The sequence below is a fragment of the Meriones unguiculatus genome, chromosome 3 (genome assembly GCF_030254825.1).
Source record: "Meriones unguiculatus strain TT.TT164.6M chromosome 3, Bangor_MerUng_6.1, whole genome shotgun sequence".
NCBI classification, from domain to species: domain Eukaryota; kingdom Metazoa; phylum Chordata; class Mammalia; order Rodentia; family Muridae; genus Meriones; species Meriones unguiculatus.
Genome location: NC_083351.1, coordinates 83,177,669 through 83,195,497, shown reverse-complemented (window position 1 = coordinate 83,195,497; position 17,829 = coordinate 83,177,669). Strand labels below are relative to the sequence as shown.

The 17,829-nt window shown below is 41.5% G+C and overlaps 1 protein-coding gene across 5 annotated transcripts in view; it reads right to left on the bottom strand.

The window, feature by feature from the left end:
• Aig1 (androgen induced 1) overlaps positions 1–17,829 on the bottom strand; it is a 252,323-nt gene that overhangs the window by 36,477 nt on the left and 198,017 nt on the right. For 4 of the 5 annotated variants that reach the window (XM_060380249.1, XM_060380253.1, XM_060380247.1 and 1 more), the window contains one exon: positions 9,918–10,033. The exons of the other annotated variant lie outside the window; for it this stretch is intronic. In XM_060380249.1, the coding sequence (XP_060236232.1) occupies positions 9,918–10,033 (116 nt within the window). The remainder of the gene's footprint in view (positions 1–9,917; positions 10,034–17,829) is intronic. 5 annotated transcript variants of the gene reach the window in all.

Below are 17,829 nucleotides of genomic sequence, written 5' to 3'. Positions count from 1 at the left end.
ATCCTTTTCTTTGTTCTGAAAACAAAACAAAACAAAACAAAACAAAAAAACATGAAAGGCATAAGGAGAGTGAAATGGAGGGGTGGGCAGAGATGCAAGCAGCACCACAGAACCAGCAGCAGCAACCCAGTGACTCCAAAAGCCCAGGGTAAACCACAGTGCTTGCAGTATGACTACAGGGAGGCTGAGTGCTGAGGGAAGGCTCACATACAAAGTTACCTGGCAGGGTTAACAGTGATCCCTGTGATTGCTGATCTCCAGGGACTCCTAGCATGACTGAGAACCAGCCCTCCTGGGTGGGAGAGGATAAAACTCAATAATAACTACTCAGAATTGAGATGGATATTATATTCAGGCCTTATTTTATTTTATTTTATTTTTGTCCAGGTGCAGAGCTAAGAAACTCACCTGACCTATGCCCCAGTGATCACTCTGAGGGACCTGGGGCAAATAATTCTCAGCCATGAAGTCCTCAGTTGTCCACAGAAGCATCTTGTTAGAATACAAGAGAACAATGCTTTTCCAGCAAAGTGCTTGTGAAAAATGAGCAGATTGGAATAATGGGAAAGCAATGACATTCTCAACTCTCAGGGGAGAGCTGAGCTCTAGAAATAACTTAATATGTGAACCATAGGAACATTTCAGAAAAAAACAAAAACAAAACAAAACAAAAAACCAAAAACACTTTCAACATTCTTAATAGGCTGCAGAGAGACAATCACCATGAAGGAGGATCAAGACCCATGAGGGGAACAGGGCACAAAATGAAAATAAAAAAGTTTGGGGAAGAGAAGGAGACTGCAGATATGCAGGGTTTTGTTTTGTTTATTTTTTATCAAGAGAATGAAAGACTTTCCTGAGGTCCCTATACATTCATTAGTCTTCACAACTCTGAGAGGCAGACGTTCATTCCCACTTTATAAGAGGCAAACACAAGGCCAAGAGAGGATCAGGAACTTTTTCCAAGATCTTAGGAAGAAGGGAGCTATACAGAGGATCCAAAATGTTTTTACACTCACCCCCAAGCTAAGCCTAACCTCCAAAGAATGAAGAAATGTAGAAGGGCACTGGGCTCCTGCTCCTCAGTGACCCAGCACACAGAGAATGAAAAGACCAATGATGGCCACCTGCTCGGAGCTCTGGTGATATTGTGGCCAATATATGCCAGTTTCTTTGTTTCCTGTGTGTGTGCATTGTATATGTGTGTGGTGCACGAGTGTGTGCATGTGGGCATGTATGCACACTCACATGTACATGTGAAGGCTAGAGCAGTTTGTCTGCTGTCTTCTATCGATTTCTACCTTATTTCCTTGAGATAAGGTCTCCCACTGAACCAGAAGTTCTTCATTTTGGAGAGGCTGGATGGCCAGCAAGCTCCCAGGATCTGCCTGGCTCTGCCTCTCAATACTGGGGTTAGAGACATCTCAGGGCTATGCATAGCATTTCACATGTGTGGAACTCCAGTCCTCACAATTACAAAGCAAGCCCCCTTTCTTACCCACTGAGTCTTTTTCCCAGCCTGCCATTTCTCTGGTCTCACGGACACTGCCTAACTTCATCTCTCTTTCCTGATGGGGCGCCGAGGACCACAGGGAGGCATGGCTGGTTCCTTTGACCTCTGACTATGACAGAGCACCATTTCCAAGAGTTGTAGACTTTTCTCTGCTACAGCAGGTTCCCGTGCAGCTTCTCATCCTCAGAACACAAATGGAAAAGCAGCAAGCTCTCCCATGGCTGCCCCTCCCCTCACTTGCCATGGCCCTCCTGGCTCAGAGGTGAGACACAAGAAAAGGTCCCTAGATGGCATTCCAGCCTCAGCCCCAGCGTTTACCAGAGATTCTCTCACACTTGCCTTTAGTGAGTGTGTGGAGGTGCTTCCTTCTCAGGAGGCACCACAGAACTCAAACTCAGTTAGCAACCATACTTCCCCATCCCCAGCTAGGCTGGGAGCAGAGAGTTGGGGAGATGGTCATGGTGAAGCCTGGGGCAGCTTTGATAGTGGGGAGAGAAGCAGAGTCCTTGACTACCCCATCCACTAGCCCAGGAGAGCTATCTCACTTTCAGCCTGGGCCCAGTAGTGCAGTACCAGAAAATCAGAGAAAAAAAAAAAAATCTCAAGTACTATGAAAAACATAAAAGTCAACATGAAAGCTGTTATGGTGGAATAAAAGGTTCAGGTCAAGCAGGGAACAATGCACAGCTACATCCGGTTCTTTGACCAGAACAACTACCAGTTGTTCATTTTTGTTTAACTGGTGAAGAAGCATTCCCTCGAATGGAACTTTAATGTGATTTAAAATTCCATTTCTTTCTGATTTTTTTTTCTCATGTCTAAGAATATCATGTCTTATAGTACACTTTAGTTTTCTTTTTTTTTTCTGTTAGATGCTACCTCTTTATTTGTAAAGAAAAATAATTTGTTTACAGTATAAACAAATAACAATTTTCAATGTACAATACTGTCATTGGTAATACACAATTTTTTTTTTCAATGCAGTTTATTCAGGAACATTGAACAATCCTTGGACCCCGGGGAAAGCCAGCCCACAGCTTAAATAGCCTCTGGGTAGCCAACCCAGGCGTGCCACGGGGGCAATGCAGATAGGTCCACCTACATGGAAGCAAGCCAGATCCTCGGCCTTAGCCAAATGTGGAGTTGTTCGTGACAGAGAGCACTCACCATCGGGAAGGTGGAAGGCAGAAACCAGCTCCATCTTTAAGGCATAGCATTCTGCAGCTCTCTACAGTTCCCCCTTTTTGTTTTAGACGCATCAGGCAAGAGTAGAGGTCTGATCTCTGATATTAGAAATAAATTGGGACTTTGTACAGATGTTCATTTAGGTGTCATCCACCCAAAGAGCATCAGACCCGTCTGATACCTTTTTCTCAGAGGCGGGACCTGGGGCATCAACCCGCATGCAATCAGACATGCTCTTCTCTGGGTCCAAAGCGGCTGACCCTGAGTGCAGTGCTTAGCCTCGCATCCTGAGCATATCATTTTAGCTTTTTATGGTATCCAACCATGCTTGGGGAGACTGTCCTGCTTCAATGGCTGTAAAGGCCTGAATGATCATGGCTGCATCACACTGTTGTGAGACTCTAATCTTGCATATATACCACAGGCAAACCAAGGAGACCAACACCAGAAGGCCTGCTAACACTCCCATGCCCGCCCATTCCTTCAGATGATTCATGGCTGCAGCAATCCATGTTGATAATCCTGTGGCTAGTCCTGCGTCCACTCTGGTAGAATTTACTGTGACAATGGCCACTCTCAGCTGCTCCATCGTAGTATCGAATTCTCCAGTCCAATTGCCTAAAATATAGCTCGACAATTGTTTAGACAGATTTGCAGCACAGGAAAAATTCTCATGTTGTATGCTAGTGACACAAAGTCCAGCATACTTTCATTGACAGCCAGGTTGAGCGATTTGCCATAGGGTATCAATTTGCTCCTGCACGAGGTCAATCCTCTGATTGAACACCATCAAGCTTCCTTTTAGTTGAGCATTAATTCCTTTATGTACAACTAAGGCATGAGCTACATTGGCTAAATGATTATTCAGGGTCTGAGCAGTCTGCCCAGTATGACTCATGGCTAATGCCCTGGTGGTAGCTCCAACAGCCGTCAATGAGATGGTAGTAACAATGGTGGCTGTAGTTCCAAGATCCCTTTTCTGTCTGAAGAGAGTCATAGCGTGAGGGGCATCAATGGGCACAGGCACCCAGTGAGGCATGCGAGTAACCAGGGCATACCTAAATTTACTAGCATTCCAGCATTGGGCAAAAAAAGCAAGTATCATTACCACAATTACTTGGCTCTATCTGGCTAATAATGAATAAAAATGGGGGATATAGACAAACAGGTGTGGGCTTATAGGAAATATTATGAGAAGCCTTAACCCCTCGTTGGAACATCCTGCTTCAGTTCTAGAACTAGCAGTGGTGGTGTCCAAGGTCTGAGTAGGTTCAGGAGACCATTGCCCCCAGGGGCGAGACGTGCTCCATGCCAATTGACTAACTCCATGTTTTCCTCCAATTTTGAAAGTCATTTAAGGTTCTTAAATTATTTTTTTTCCCTTTTTTCTTAAATTTTTCATCAATTACACTTTATTCATTCTGCATCCCCCCCATAAGCCCCTCCCTCCTCCCCTCCCAATCCCACCCTCCCTCCTCCCTCTGCTTGCATGCCACTCCCCAAGTCCACTAATAGGGGAGGTTCTCCTCTCCTTTCTGATCTTAGTCTGTCAGTTCACATCAAAAGTGGCTGTATTGTCCTCTACTGTGGCCTGGTAAGGCTGCTCCCCCCCCCCCCCAGAGGGAGGTGATCAAAGAGCAGGCCAATCAGATTATGTCAGAGGCAGTCCCTCTTCACATTACTATGTAACCCAATTGGACTCTGAACTGCCTTGGGCTACATCTGTGCAGGGGTTCTAGGTTATCTCCATGAATAGTCCTTGGTTGGAGTATGAGTCTCTGGGAAGTTCCCTATGTTCAAATTTTCGTGTTCTGTTGCTCTCCTTGTGGAGACCCTGTCCTCTGCAGCTCTTATTATTTCCCAGTTCTTACCTAAAATTCCGTTCACCTGCCCAACAGTTGCCCATCCGGCTCAGCATCTGCTTTGATAGTCTGAAGGGCAGAGGCTTTCAGAGGCCCTCTGTGGTAGGTTCCTAGGTTGTTTCCTGTTTTCTTCTTCTTCTGATGTCCATCCTCTTTGCCTTTCTGGATGGGGTTTGGATGTTTTAGTTAGGGTCCTCTCTCTTGCTTAGTTTAGATGCACAGGTTTTAGTGGGTTTGTCCTATGTTGTATGTCTATATGAGTGAGTATATACCATGTGTGTCTTTTTGCTTCTGGGACAACTCACTCAGGATGATCCTTTCCAGATCCCACCATTTACCTGCAAATTTTATGATTTCCTTATTTTTAATTGCTGAGTAATATTCCATTGTGTAGATGTACCACAATTTCTGCATCCATTCTTCAGTTGAGGGGCATCTGGGTTGTTTCCAGCTTCTGGCTATTACAAATAAAGCTGCTACAAACATGGTTGAGCAAATGTCCTTTTTGTGTACTTGAGCCTCTTTTGGATATATGCCCAGTAGTGGTATGGCTGGATCTTGAGGAAGCGCTATTCCTAGTTGTCTGAGAAAGCGCCAGATTGATTTCCAGAGTGGTTGTACAAGTTTACATTCCCACCAGCAGTGGAGAAGGGTTCCCCTTTCTCCACAACCTCTCCAGCATGTGTTGTCACTTGAGTTTTTGATCTTGGCCATTCTCATGGGTGTAAGGTGAAATCTCAGGGTTGTTTTGATTTGCATTTCCCTAATGGCTATTGAGGTTGAACATTTCTTTAAGTGCTTCTCTGCCATTCGGTATTCCTCTACAGAGAATTCTCTGTTTAGCTCTGTTCCCCATTTTTTAAGTGGATTACTTGGTTTGCTGCTTTTCAGCTTCTTTAGTTCTTTATATATACTGGATATGAGTCCTCTGTCAGATAAAGGGTTGGTGAAGATTCTTTCCCAATCTATAGGCGGTCGCTTTGTTTTGATGACGGTGTCCTTTGCTTTACAGAAGCTTTTCAGTTTCATGAGGTCCCATTTATTGGTTGTTGCTCTTAGAGCCTGTGCTGTTGGTGTTCTGTTCAGGAAGTTTTCCCCTGTACCAATGAGTTCTAGGGTATTTCCCACTTTTTTTTCAAGCCGATTTAATGTGTCTGGATCAAAGACCTCAACATAAAACCAGACACATTAAATCGGCTTGAAAAAAAAGTGGGAAATACACTTTAGTTTTCTTGTCAATTTTTTTTCTGTATGTCTGAAGATAGTGCATGTAAAGAGAAATGTGTTTTCAGTAAGAGCTTGAGAAAATAGAGAAAGGTGCCAATAAGAAAACAAGACATAATCCAGGATTCTGTGGCTGAGGCGATTTTAGTGGGACATAGAATTCAGATCTGAGATTGGATCATAAAAGAGAAATCACACTGAATTCTGATTTAACTTTCTTTTTATGTTGGGAAGTTGTTTAATGAACACATTTGGGATAATGAGATTTGGAATATGGAATCTGTCTTAAACCATCAGGACTGTGAGATGATAAAAAGGCTATTTTCATGTCCCTTAGAGTTGTTTTTTGATTTCTAAAGTGAAGACTGTGTGAATGAGGGAAATGAATCACAGAAAGGGAACGAATTTAAAATCCTAACTGAAATTCTCAAACCACCAGGAAGAACACATTAGAAGCTTTTATTGCTGTTTGCAGGAGCTTCTGAGAACTGACTGCAATGAACGGGAAAGTTTTTTACTGTGATGGAGGCCTTGCCCTCTGGGCCCTGCTCAGAAGCACCAGACACCCACAGGCCCTGTGGGTTCATACCATTCTCTTCCGTAATTTCAAAAAGGAAGGGGGTTCTAAAAAGGTGAAGCACGGGATCTGGGTTGCACCCCAGGAAAGGGTCTTAATCCCTAGACTTGACCACACTTTATGTTTTCTTCAAAACACACAGAAAAGCAAAAACACACACAATAAATTCATCCATAGAACTACTTTTCACACAGGAGGAGGCAGCAAGGGCATACTTAATGGTGTGAACTCCAAACCAGGTGTGTGGGCTCACCCTATCATGTTCGTAATAGGTTAGTATTAGGAAAGCTATACATTCTCTGTGAGCTTTCATTCCTTCTCTGTGAAATTGGTAAGAAATACCTACCTTGTAGAGTTATCTGAAGGAACTAAAAGGGCACTTGAAAAACATGTAGCATACTGTTTGTCTCTAAGGTATAATACTGTGATCCATGATAATCACTGGTCTGCTGCAGGCCAACAGCCCTCTTCTGCATGCTTAGCATCTCACAAAAGAATACAGACAAATGAAGAGGGGGTGATGGTAGAGGGGAGGTGTATGAGAAAAGAGGGAAGAGTTCCTCAGAGATGGACATGAGAATGATTGTGTCTCAAACATTTGAGCAAGTGAGAGAGAAATTCGGTAGCAGGCAGACATGCTTTTAAGGAATCTAGAGGATGCTGAGCTTGGAGAAGACCCAGGTGGAGCTGAGGGATGCACAAGCTCAGAGGTGACAGTGAGTGAAAGTGTTGCTTCCTCTCACCTTCTCAACAACCCTATCTAAACCTAGGAGAAGAGCAGACAAAATGGAGAAAGGAGTCATAGGAGATTGGAAAGGTAGAGTCTAACAGGAGCAGCCAGACAGCCTGGCCAGCAGCCCTGAAGTACAGTCAACTCCCCGTACTCAGCACTGTAGAGAAAACCCGTTTGTTTTATAATTAGCACAGGATAAGGGGAATGGTTTCTCCCATCTTGGCATGAGGTTCTGGAATGTTCGGTTACAACACTGGTATGCTATCAGAAGATTTCATTTCCTGAATCTTTCACTGGTGTGTCACTGGTATGTAGGGCCCGAGACAGTCTGTAAGGGAGAAAAAGCCAGTACCTTTTTGACAACAATTAAACCCTGGTATTTATATACTTTGACATGACTCGAAGGGCATTGTTTAGCTTTTGGCAGAGCTATGAATGCCTAGGGCAGAACACCAAAGAAAAAAGTCTACTTTGAAAGCTCTCTCAGAACAAATCTGAGGGAATTCGCTGGTTAATGCAAGTACATGTCTAAACAAGTATTGGTTTGCTGAGGGAGTCCATGGGGCTGGCAAGCTTCTCTTGGCACAGAGAGCATGAGTAATGCTTCAATTTAATGAGGGATCTTGGGGGTCTATAATGAGGACTGTGTGGTATTTCCCATGTGTCTCTTCGGAACGCAGGCTGATTGTATACACTGAGGAAGAAAAGTCACCGTAAAGAACATGGTTCCTGAAACCTCCAGCTCTGCAAGATCATTTACTAGCACATGAATAAATTCTCAGAAATCCACCACAGCTCCCAGAGAGAACATCCCTGTCTCTCACATGAGCCAACAAACTGCACTGATGAGCTTTTTGGGGGAGAGTGCCGGCTTTTAAGGCCAACGGCAGCTCCAGAGAGCATCCCTGAATAACTGTGCATCTTTCATGATTGCTTTAGTTGCTTCTTCTGAAGTGAAGAGCCTTTAAATATCAAGTTCATACTTAAAACACATATAAATTCATTTCCAAGATACAACATTATTTATTTACATTTCACTAGCAAGACAAATCTCTTGGACTTTTTCTATCAGAGAAAGTCAATATTTAAGATTCTGGGCAGGAAAAAAAAAACAAAAAACAAAACAAAACAAAACAAAAAACAAAAAAACAGAAAGTAAGTGATTAGGAAAACAAACATCCTAAGTCCCCATGAATAATATTTCACTAGATGGTATGTCTGAAGCCAGAAAGGGTGAACTTTATTTCCTGCTTATTCCGAAACCTAGTCTCTGAATATCACTTATATCCAGCCACATATTAGGATTTCCTGTTCCTTTCTTCACAGGTTTTGGATATTGCATTATTGTTTATGCAAAGTGTACGAAGTCCTGCGCTGACTCCCCTCTTAGCGAACTTTAATCTGGCTGGAGCAAAATGCTCCCTGGAGCCTGAGTCTCCCAAAGAGCTCAGGGTTTGGGCAGGATAAGAGTTAGAGGCTGAGATTCATAGCCAAACTTTGAGCAGAGTGCAGGGAATTTTATGAAAGAAGGGGGATATAGAAAGACCTGGAGGGGACAGGAGCTCCACAAGGACAGAAATAAAAAATCTGGGCACAGGGGTCTTTTCTGAGACTGATTCTCCAACCAAGGACCGTGCATGGAGATAATCTAGAAGCCCTGCTCAGATGTAGCCCATGGCAGCTCAGTGTCCAAGTGAGTTCCCTAGTAAAGGGAACAGGGACTGTCTCTGACATGAACTCAGTGGCTGGCTCTTTGATCACCTCCCCCTGAGGGGGGTGTACCTTACCAGGCCACAAAGAAGACAATGCAGCCAGTCCTGATGAGACCTGATAGACTAGGATCAGATGGAAGGGAAGGAGGACCTCCCCTACCAGTGGACTGGGGAAGGGGTATGGGAGGAGAAGAAAAAGGGAGAGTGGGATTGGGAGGGGCTATAGCTGGGATACAAAGTAAATAAAGTATAATTAATAGAAAATAAATTAAAAAAGTTTTAGTTGTGCAGTGTTTGAAACAATGCTAGCCAGTGCTCCCGCCTGAAATAGGGGCCAGTGACCCACAACTGAGGACAAGAGTTCCAAGAAGCAGAAATGCTCACAGGAGGAATTATCTTGCTCTGTTAATATATCAAAGGGGACTTGGAATTACACAGAGAAATGAAAAATTATCTATATTAAGATAAACAATTACATCAAAGTATTGAAACATGATAAAGAGTGAGGTTAATAGGAAATAAACTTACTAGGCAAAAATTCTTATCAGACAAATTTGTTACCATGCTTGGGACATCAGAGTGCCCAAGAGATCACATGGAGATGTCTCATGCCGTATGTACCCCAATATTCAAAAACAAATCAGTTAAACACATCCTACTTAGGATAATAATTTTGAAGTAGGTTTTAAGCAGATCAATAAAAAAATGTACATTTTTCACTCACAGAGGTTCATTTGCTTTCACTTGTGTTTGTTGCAACCTCTACTCCCCCAACAAAAGCAACAACAAAAACAAAATCCCATGCAAAAGAAAAAGCCCTTAAGCTATAAAACTAGTGTCCAAGAAAAACATTTAGTTTGAAAACAAGTTGAAAACGTAGGCTTGGAAGGCGCCTGCTTACATGGGATTGTTCGACAAATTCCTGCTGTGTGGCGTTTGGCATATATTTCTAAAAATATAAGCATCTGGGGACAAGACAAAGCCCAGGTCTTGGACTAAATGAGGCACGTGGTGTGAATCTGTTAGTGATTATGTCCATAATGCAGATGTGCCCAAAGTTAGCAGTGCAGAATCCAATACAGTATGAATGTCCCGCAGGCTTGGTCCTTACCATAATATATAGCCCATGGAGAAGGTGCATATGGCGGCGAGCCCGCTGCTCCTGCTGGGATATTGATGGTGGGATGTCCTCATCTCAATTAAGATAAAGGGCAAAACCGTCGTGTGCTGGAAAAGAACAGGGAAGACTAGGTTCTTATCATTGCCTCTTTACAGTCGTTTCCTGCCAACAGGAGAATGAACGGTATAAATTTCCAGGAAAGACCCACAACAGATAGCACTGCTTGGCTCTCCTGTGAGAGAATGGATGTAAAAACATGTAATGTAGCATCTGCTCCATTAGTGAGTTTTTTTCTATATCCCTAAAGTTTTGGGAATTTTATTTTATTTGTTACTTACAATAGAAACTTTTATAACATAAAAGGACAGAAAGAAAAACAAAAGGACGACCATAGAAAAGACAGATGCAAAGAGACAGTTAAGCACATTTTTATGCTTAGCTCACTCTGCTTTATATGGTCCAGGGGCTCTAGGGAATGGTCCTGCTAACCGTGGAGGTGGGTCTTCTCTCATCGATTAATGTAATCAAGATAACCCGGTTCAGGCCAGAATGAAGACCAGTCTCCAGGAGATTCTAGATCCTGTCAAGGTGACAATGAGCAGTAGAAATCACAGTGTATGTGCTATTTTTTCCATTCTATGCACACTTTCTATACATAGTTAAGATCATGCTGTGACTGTATTTTATTTTAGGCTTATCACAGCACTGCAGTTTAAGAATAGTTTAAAATTTAAGTATTGTATTAAAGTTTTAATATATTTTAAATATTTGAAATTTTTAATATTAAACATAATATTTAAATACATAAAATTTGTATTTATGTATGTTTCATATATTATGAAAATAGCATAGCTTCTTTCCTTTTGTTGAAAATAGATTTTTTTTCCCATATAATATATCCGGACTACAGTTTCCTTTCCTCTGCTTCTCCCAGTTCTTCTTCATCCTCCACCCCACCTGGATCCACACTGTTTCTGTCCCTTGTTAAAAAACAAATAGGCATCTAAGGGATAATAATAAAATATAACAAGATAAAACAGAACCAAAAAAAATTGGCATAGGACAAAACAAAAAACAGAAGGAAAAGAACCAAGAAAAAGCACAAGAAACGGATATAGGTGCAGAGAGATACCCATTCACACACTCAGAAATCCCATTTAAATGCAAAACTCGAAGTCCATACGATATGAGCAAAACCTGCAAGGTAATTAATTAATTAGTTAATGCATCAATCAATTAATTAAAAAACAACAGAAGCCCTGATACCATCTGTCTATAATTTTAAATAAAAATGTTTTCCTGTGGCCTTTTCAAACATCCTGTTATTTATCTTTCTTCCCTGCTTACCCTTCCTCCCCTACATTCAGTCATGTCCCCTCTGATTTTTTCCCCTTTTCTGCCTTCAAAACACTGTGTTCTATTATTGGCCTCCCTGGAGTTCCTTCTCCAACCCTCTTCTCCCCATGTTCCCTTTCTACTTTCCTGGCTTCTGTGGTTAGCTCCGGTTCCATATTCCAATCTACAGATCTGGAGGTAGGATCCACAAATAAGAGGGACCACACAGTGTTTGTCTTTCTGCCTCTGTGTCACTTCTCTCAGTGTAGTATTTCCTAGTTCTATCCATTTTTCTGCAAGTTTGATGATTATATATTTTTTTTTGCATCTGAAAATAATTCTATTGTGTATCCGTGCTACATTTTCATTATCCCTCTGTAGGCAGAGATCCAGGCTGCTTCTATTTCCTGCGTATTGTGAACACGGCGGCAATAAACACGGTCAAACATGTATCTCTGTAGTAGGATTTTGAGTTCTTCAGGTATATGCCAAGGCGTGGTATAATTCTGTCATATGATATGTGTGTTTTTAGTTTTTTGAGAATTCTCCATATGAATTTTTATAGTGGCTGTACCAGTTTGTATTCCCACCAAGAGTGGACAAGGGTTCCTTTTCTCACATCTTTCCAGAACTTACTGCCAGTTGTCTTCTTGATCTTAGCCATTCTGACTGGGGTCAGATGAAATCTCAAAGTAGTTTGAATTTCACTGCCTTCCTTGCTAAGTAGGCTAAACATTTTCCAAGATATTTTTAAAATCATTTTTTTAAAATTCCACGTGTTTCACGATAAAAAGTCCTAGAAAGAATAGGGCTGGAGAGAGCGCACCTCAGCATGAAGGCTAGATGTAATAGCATCTACATCATTCCTAAGCAGGGACAACTTGAAGCTATCTTATTAAAATCAGGAAAGAGACAGGGCTGTCCACTGCTCCTGCTCCTTAGAACATACTGCTTGAAGGCTCACCTAGAGCAGTTAGGTACAAGAAGGAATTAAAAGGATCCAAATAGAAAAAGAATTCAAATTAGCCCTATTTGCATGGCACATTCCTTAAAATTCTACAAGAAAATTTCGAGAAATGATTATCACTGTCATCAAAGTGGCAGTACACAAAGTCCACTTACAAAGCCCAGCCATCCCCTACACCAGTAACAGGCACCAGCCATTCCATACACCAGTAATAAGCACCAGCCATCCCCTACACCAGTAACAGGCACCAGCCATCCCCTACACCAGTAACAGGCACCAGCCATCCCCTACACCAGTAACAGGCACACTGAGGAAAAGACCATGCAGACATTGTTCACAGTGCCCCCACACAACCTAGGAATAAACCTAACACAGGTGGTAAAAGGCCCCTCAATGGGGCCTTACATCTCTGAAGAAGGAAAGCAGGAAGATAATGGAGAATTGTTAACATGCCATTCTAGAAGTTCTTTCTAGATCCCAGTTTTGACTTCCACTGCTGAAGATGTTCTCTTAATCAGTGATGTTCTCAAATCTATATGCCCAACTCCTGTTCTTGGGCAGTAAGTGGCAAAAGGGTTTCACCTTTTTATTTCTTAGGCATATCATGATGACATCCTTTCTTTTGGGTGTTAGGTTGCTTCCTCAGAGCGAGCAGCAGCCAAACCTGCAAGGCTCCTGACACACCACCTTAAGTCATGTGTGCAGCGGCGTCATAAGAGAAAATGATGTTGAATTTGAGGCAGTTTACACCTGCACTGTGGAGCTGTAGATAAGACATGTGAAAAAAGAATCTTTTTAAAAAAAATATATATTTTTGATGAGTAGCTAACCTTACAATGAAATATTTATTTTTTATTTTAATCACAGGCCATTCACTTGTATCCCAGCCGTATCCCTCTCCTCTTTCCCTCCCAATCCCCCCTCCCTTCCTCACCTCCTCCCTGCCCCCTTCCGAGTCCACTGATAGGGGAGGTCCTCCTCCCCTTCCATCTGACCCTAGCTTATCAGGTATCTTCAGGACTGGCTGCAATGTCCTTATCTGTGGCCTAGCAAGGGTGCTCCTCCTTCGGGGCGGGAGAGGGAAAGCTCAATGAGCCAGTCATTGAGTTCAAGTCAGAAATAATTCTTGTCCCCCTTACTAGGGAACCCATTTGGATACTGAGCTACCATGGGCTATGTCTGAGCAGGGGTTATAGGTTATATCCATGCATGGTCCTTGGTTAGAGAAACAGTCTCATAGAAGACCCCTGTGCCCTGATATATTTGGACCTTGTGGGGCTCCTGTCCCCTCTAGGTTATACTAACACTGTCTTCTTTCATATGATTCCCTGAACTCTGCCAAAGGATTGGTTATGAGTCTCAGCATTTGCTTTGATACACTGAGAGGTAGAGTCTTTCAGAGGCCCTCTGTGGTAGGCTCCTGTCCTCTTGTTTTCTCCTACTTCCAATGTCCATCCCATTTATCTTTCTAGGTGAGTATTGTTCATCTTACCCCAGAACCTCTTTCTTGTTTATCTTCTATAGGTGTACAGATTTTAGTATGTTTATCCTATCTTACAGGTTTAGTACCCACTTATAAATGAGTATATACCATGTGTGTCTTTCTGCTCCTGGGATATATCACTCAGGATGTTTTTTTCTAGATCTCACCATTTGCCTGCAAAATTCATGATTTCCTTGTTTTTTAATTGCTGAGTAGTATTCCATTGTGTAAAAGTACCACAATTTCTGTATCCATTCCTGTGAAAGGAAAATCTTAAGGAGCCAAATGGAACATTCCTTTCTTCTGTCTAATCACTCTGTACATACCAAGCACGGTGAGCTAGAACAGAACTGGAACCACCCCTCCTTCATTCAGAAGGCTAGAAGCATGAAAGCCAAGTTCCTCAATCAAATCCAAAGATCAAATACTCTTGGTATGGAACTCTAATGGTAAGGTCTTAGGGAAAATTGCATGCTCCCCACATACCCACATCCTTCACCCATGAAGCCATTTTTGAGAACACAAATGTTGCAGAACTGACAGTGGAGCCATTAGTATATTTCAGTTCTATTTAGCACCTTTTGAACAGCCACTGAAGAATCTTTGTCCTGGTAGTACTATATTGTTTGCATATTCAAAGAAAAGGCAGGAAATATAATTTTATGATTGTCAGATTCTAGCATTTTAGCAGGATGGAACCAGGTGGCAGGTAGATGTTGGCAGATGAAAGGCATGTTGAGGATATCAAAGTAAGTATTTAGGGGAAAAATTGGCTCATATTCATGAAAAAAAAAAAAAACCAGAAAGATATGGTTTTGCAATAAGTATTAAAGTGCTGGGCATTCCTGGACTCAGCATTCTCTTCTAGCTCTCATCTTATCTAAGAGTTTTTGTTGGTAAGAGTGTGACATTCTATGAGTGCAGGGTGAGTGACTCCCCAGGAGTCCAGCTTCATACCTCACCTTTACTGTTATTATTTTGAAACGGTACCGTTGTATCCGTGCTCAACTATGCATGAGGTGCTGCGTACTAATGCAAAGAGCATATATTTTGTTGGTTTTTCCTTATAATCTAGTTCCCTTAGATGACACTGGCTGGGAATTTCACCAACAGTTTGAGCTATCAGTAGTAATATTGCAGTATAAAAATCAAAATGCATGTCTCATCAAATGTTACACAGAAAAATGTCTACAAATTACACTTTTCTTTTGAACACAATGTTGACCCTGAAGGCCTGGGTGGGTTATAAGTGACAGGGATAAGATTTAGGCAGGTTATTTCAAAGAAATTTCAAAACTCTACTTTAGTCATTGATCCAAACTGAGTAGAAAATGAGCCACTTTTCTATGAACTTAATGTAAACAATCAACCCAAATATGCTCAATTTCTCAGTTACTTTCTTGTCCCATGCATGCCTGCTGATGATCAGATATTATGCTTGACAAGGTGAGGGTGTGCTTTGCTGAAGCCAGACAGGAAGTGGTTTGAGAAACCACTGCATTGCTGGCATCCTCCATATGAAAAGTGGCCAACGAGTTCTATCAGTGACATGACTACTGACAAGATGTCTTCCTGTGACTAGCTTCACGTGTGAAGGTGTGGCTAGTGGCAAATTCTAAGCGAAATATTTTTGTTTGTTTGTTCATTTTTAAAATCAACATAAGATTTCATCATTCATAATTTACAGTCTCTCACTTAAACATAGTCTTACTTATAAAGAGTATATACTGATAAAACACAGTGTCAACTATTTATCCCAAATATGAATGTTGCCTTATAGATAAAGTTTTGTGAACCAAAGACAATTGGTAAGTTATGTATGTTCTTGCAATAGCTGAACTGGAATGTCAAATATGGAGCAGCAAAAACTCCAATGTCAATTTACTCGGTAGCACTCCAAGGATTTGAGCACCAGGAGATCTTTTCAATTAGGAACAATGCTGCATGAGAATGGAGAGCTTGCATTTTGTTTGCTGGGATATCTGTAACTCTTAGAAAAGGCATTGGCATATAGGACATCTGATAAATATTTGTTGTAATAGTTAATCTTTGAAGCCATGTTCTAAGAGGATACTATTAACTCCATTCCACAGATGAGACAATAAAAGGCTCATACTTATCTTTCAAAGATCATCCCAGAGATGCTGGGTCTAGATGTATGATTAAAACAAGGCCATTTTCAGCCCACCTCCAAATCTTTTTTTTTTTTTTTTTTTTCATTAGAATCACAAGTGTGTATGAACCAAGGGCCTGTATATCCTAAGCAAATGCTTTATCACTGAGCTATAGCCCTCTTTTTCTACTTCCTTTTACTTTTCATTTCAATTTAACCTAGAATGGCCTCAAAGAAGCTTTGCAGTCTAAGCAGACTTTGAAATTTTAATTGTTCTGCCTCAGCAGTAGCAGGAAGTAGCAGGAATTATAGGACCGTGTCCTCAGGCCTGTTCCAGAATTGTATTTTAGAAAGACATCTGAGTTGAATAATATTAGACTTAGTAACTCTATGGCAGAGATTTTTGGGCATTGTCTTCCAATAAGCCATTTTAGTTAAAGCTCATAAGAACCCACAAGGGTGCAGAAAAGTGAATTGTTGTTCTTGCAGCATACCATCATCTCAATAACAGTAAACAATAAGACTAGATAACATGAAGCCATAAGACAGTGGTGTGATGACAGTTATGGGTAGCTGGAAGCAAAATGAAGCATGATCTGTTTCCTAAATATGAGTAATCACTGAAATTCCATAGTGTTCTCAGGTAGATGTAGACCCACTTGGAGAAAGAAACATGGAAACAGTCTGGTCAGTAGCTCTGAAGAACTGTAGTGGCCTGTTCTTTGCAGTTGCTATTATCATGACTTGGATGGGGTTTGTTCTCCAAGTGTTGGGAGATATGGTCTTCCAGGTAAAGAAGCAGGGACACTGGACCTTAATGAAGTGGAGACTAGCAACAATTCCTCATGCCATTGGAGGCATGCTCTCAGAAGGATTTAGGAAACCCCAGCCTTTGTGTATAGAAATTTAGTCTCTTCCATCCACTAACACTCGAGCTTGAGATATCACCTATCCTGATGTTATCATCAGGATTGACTCTCCAGAAGTATATGCTAAATACGTCACTTTATAAAGCTTACCTGCCTTAGGTAATTAATGAAAGCTGAGAAAAGAGATTAATACAATTATTAGTGAACAAGTCCTAAGTGACTGAAATTTGACTTGTTTCTAAATACTATGAGAATGGTTGACTGCAAAATGAGTCAATACTTTATCTGATCAATATCGAAGCTCTGTCTAAGATATTAGTAGTTATTATGTACCATACTCTGTCATCCACTGTTTCTACTGATGATGAGTTGTATTTGGAAGACTGTATCCCAAATAGGGAAAAATGAATCTCTCATGGGCTATTGCATGTGTGTATTTTCTTAATGGGTTTGGACCGGTTCCAACTGACATGATCTGACAACATCTTGTGGCAAAGTTGTAACACAGAGTGGATACGTGGGGGAGAGCGTCCCCCACACAAAGCAGTCCTCAGACCCAACAGAGCCATAGATACATAGAACAACCATGATTTATATGTTAAATGATGAGTGAAGCAATGGAGGAGGAAAAAGAGTGCCTGCAGAAAATGCTAGAAAGAACAACATGATTCAGTCATGCAGGACAATTAGAAAGCTGGCCTGTGGGATCTACTGTGAGTCACGTGTCTCCTTACAAAGACTCCAGGTACACACTCTGAAGCTTTAAATATTATTTGCAGAATAAGGGGATGGACTGACTCAGTGCCTGCCAAACTTCTGTCAGGAAGCCTAATGTTCTGAGTTTACTTTGCACATATATCGCGACTGGGGATCTACAGTTAGGTACAGTAGACAATAATCCAAGTCAACAATACTTTTTCAGGGACCCAGCAATACATTATTAATTACTCAGAAGGAATAAGCCAGAGTTGAAGATTATATTCACTTTTTCCAATGCAGTCAGAACAACACACACCAATAGAAGAAAAGCTCTCTACACACAAAATGACCAAGACCTAAATACTCAGAACAAGGCTTTGCCACAGCTACTGGATTTTGAACAAACAAAACAAAACATTTTTCCCTCATTCAACTCA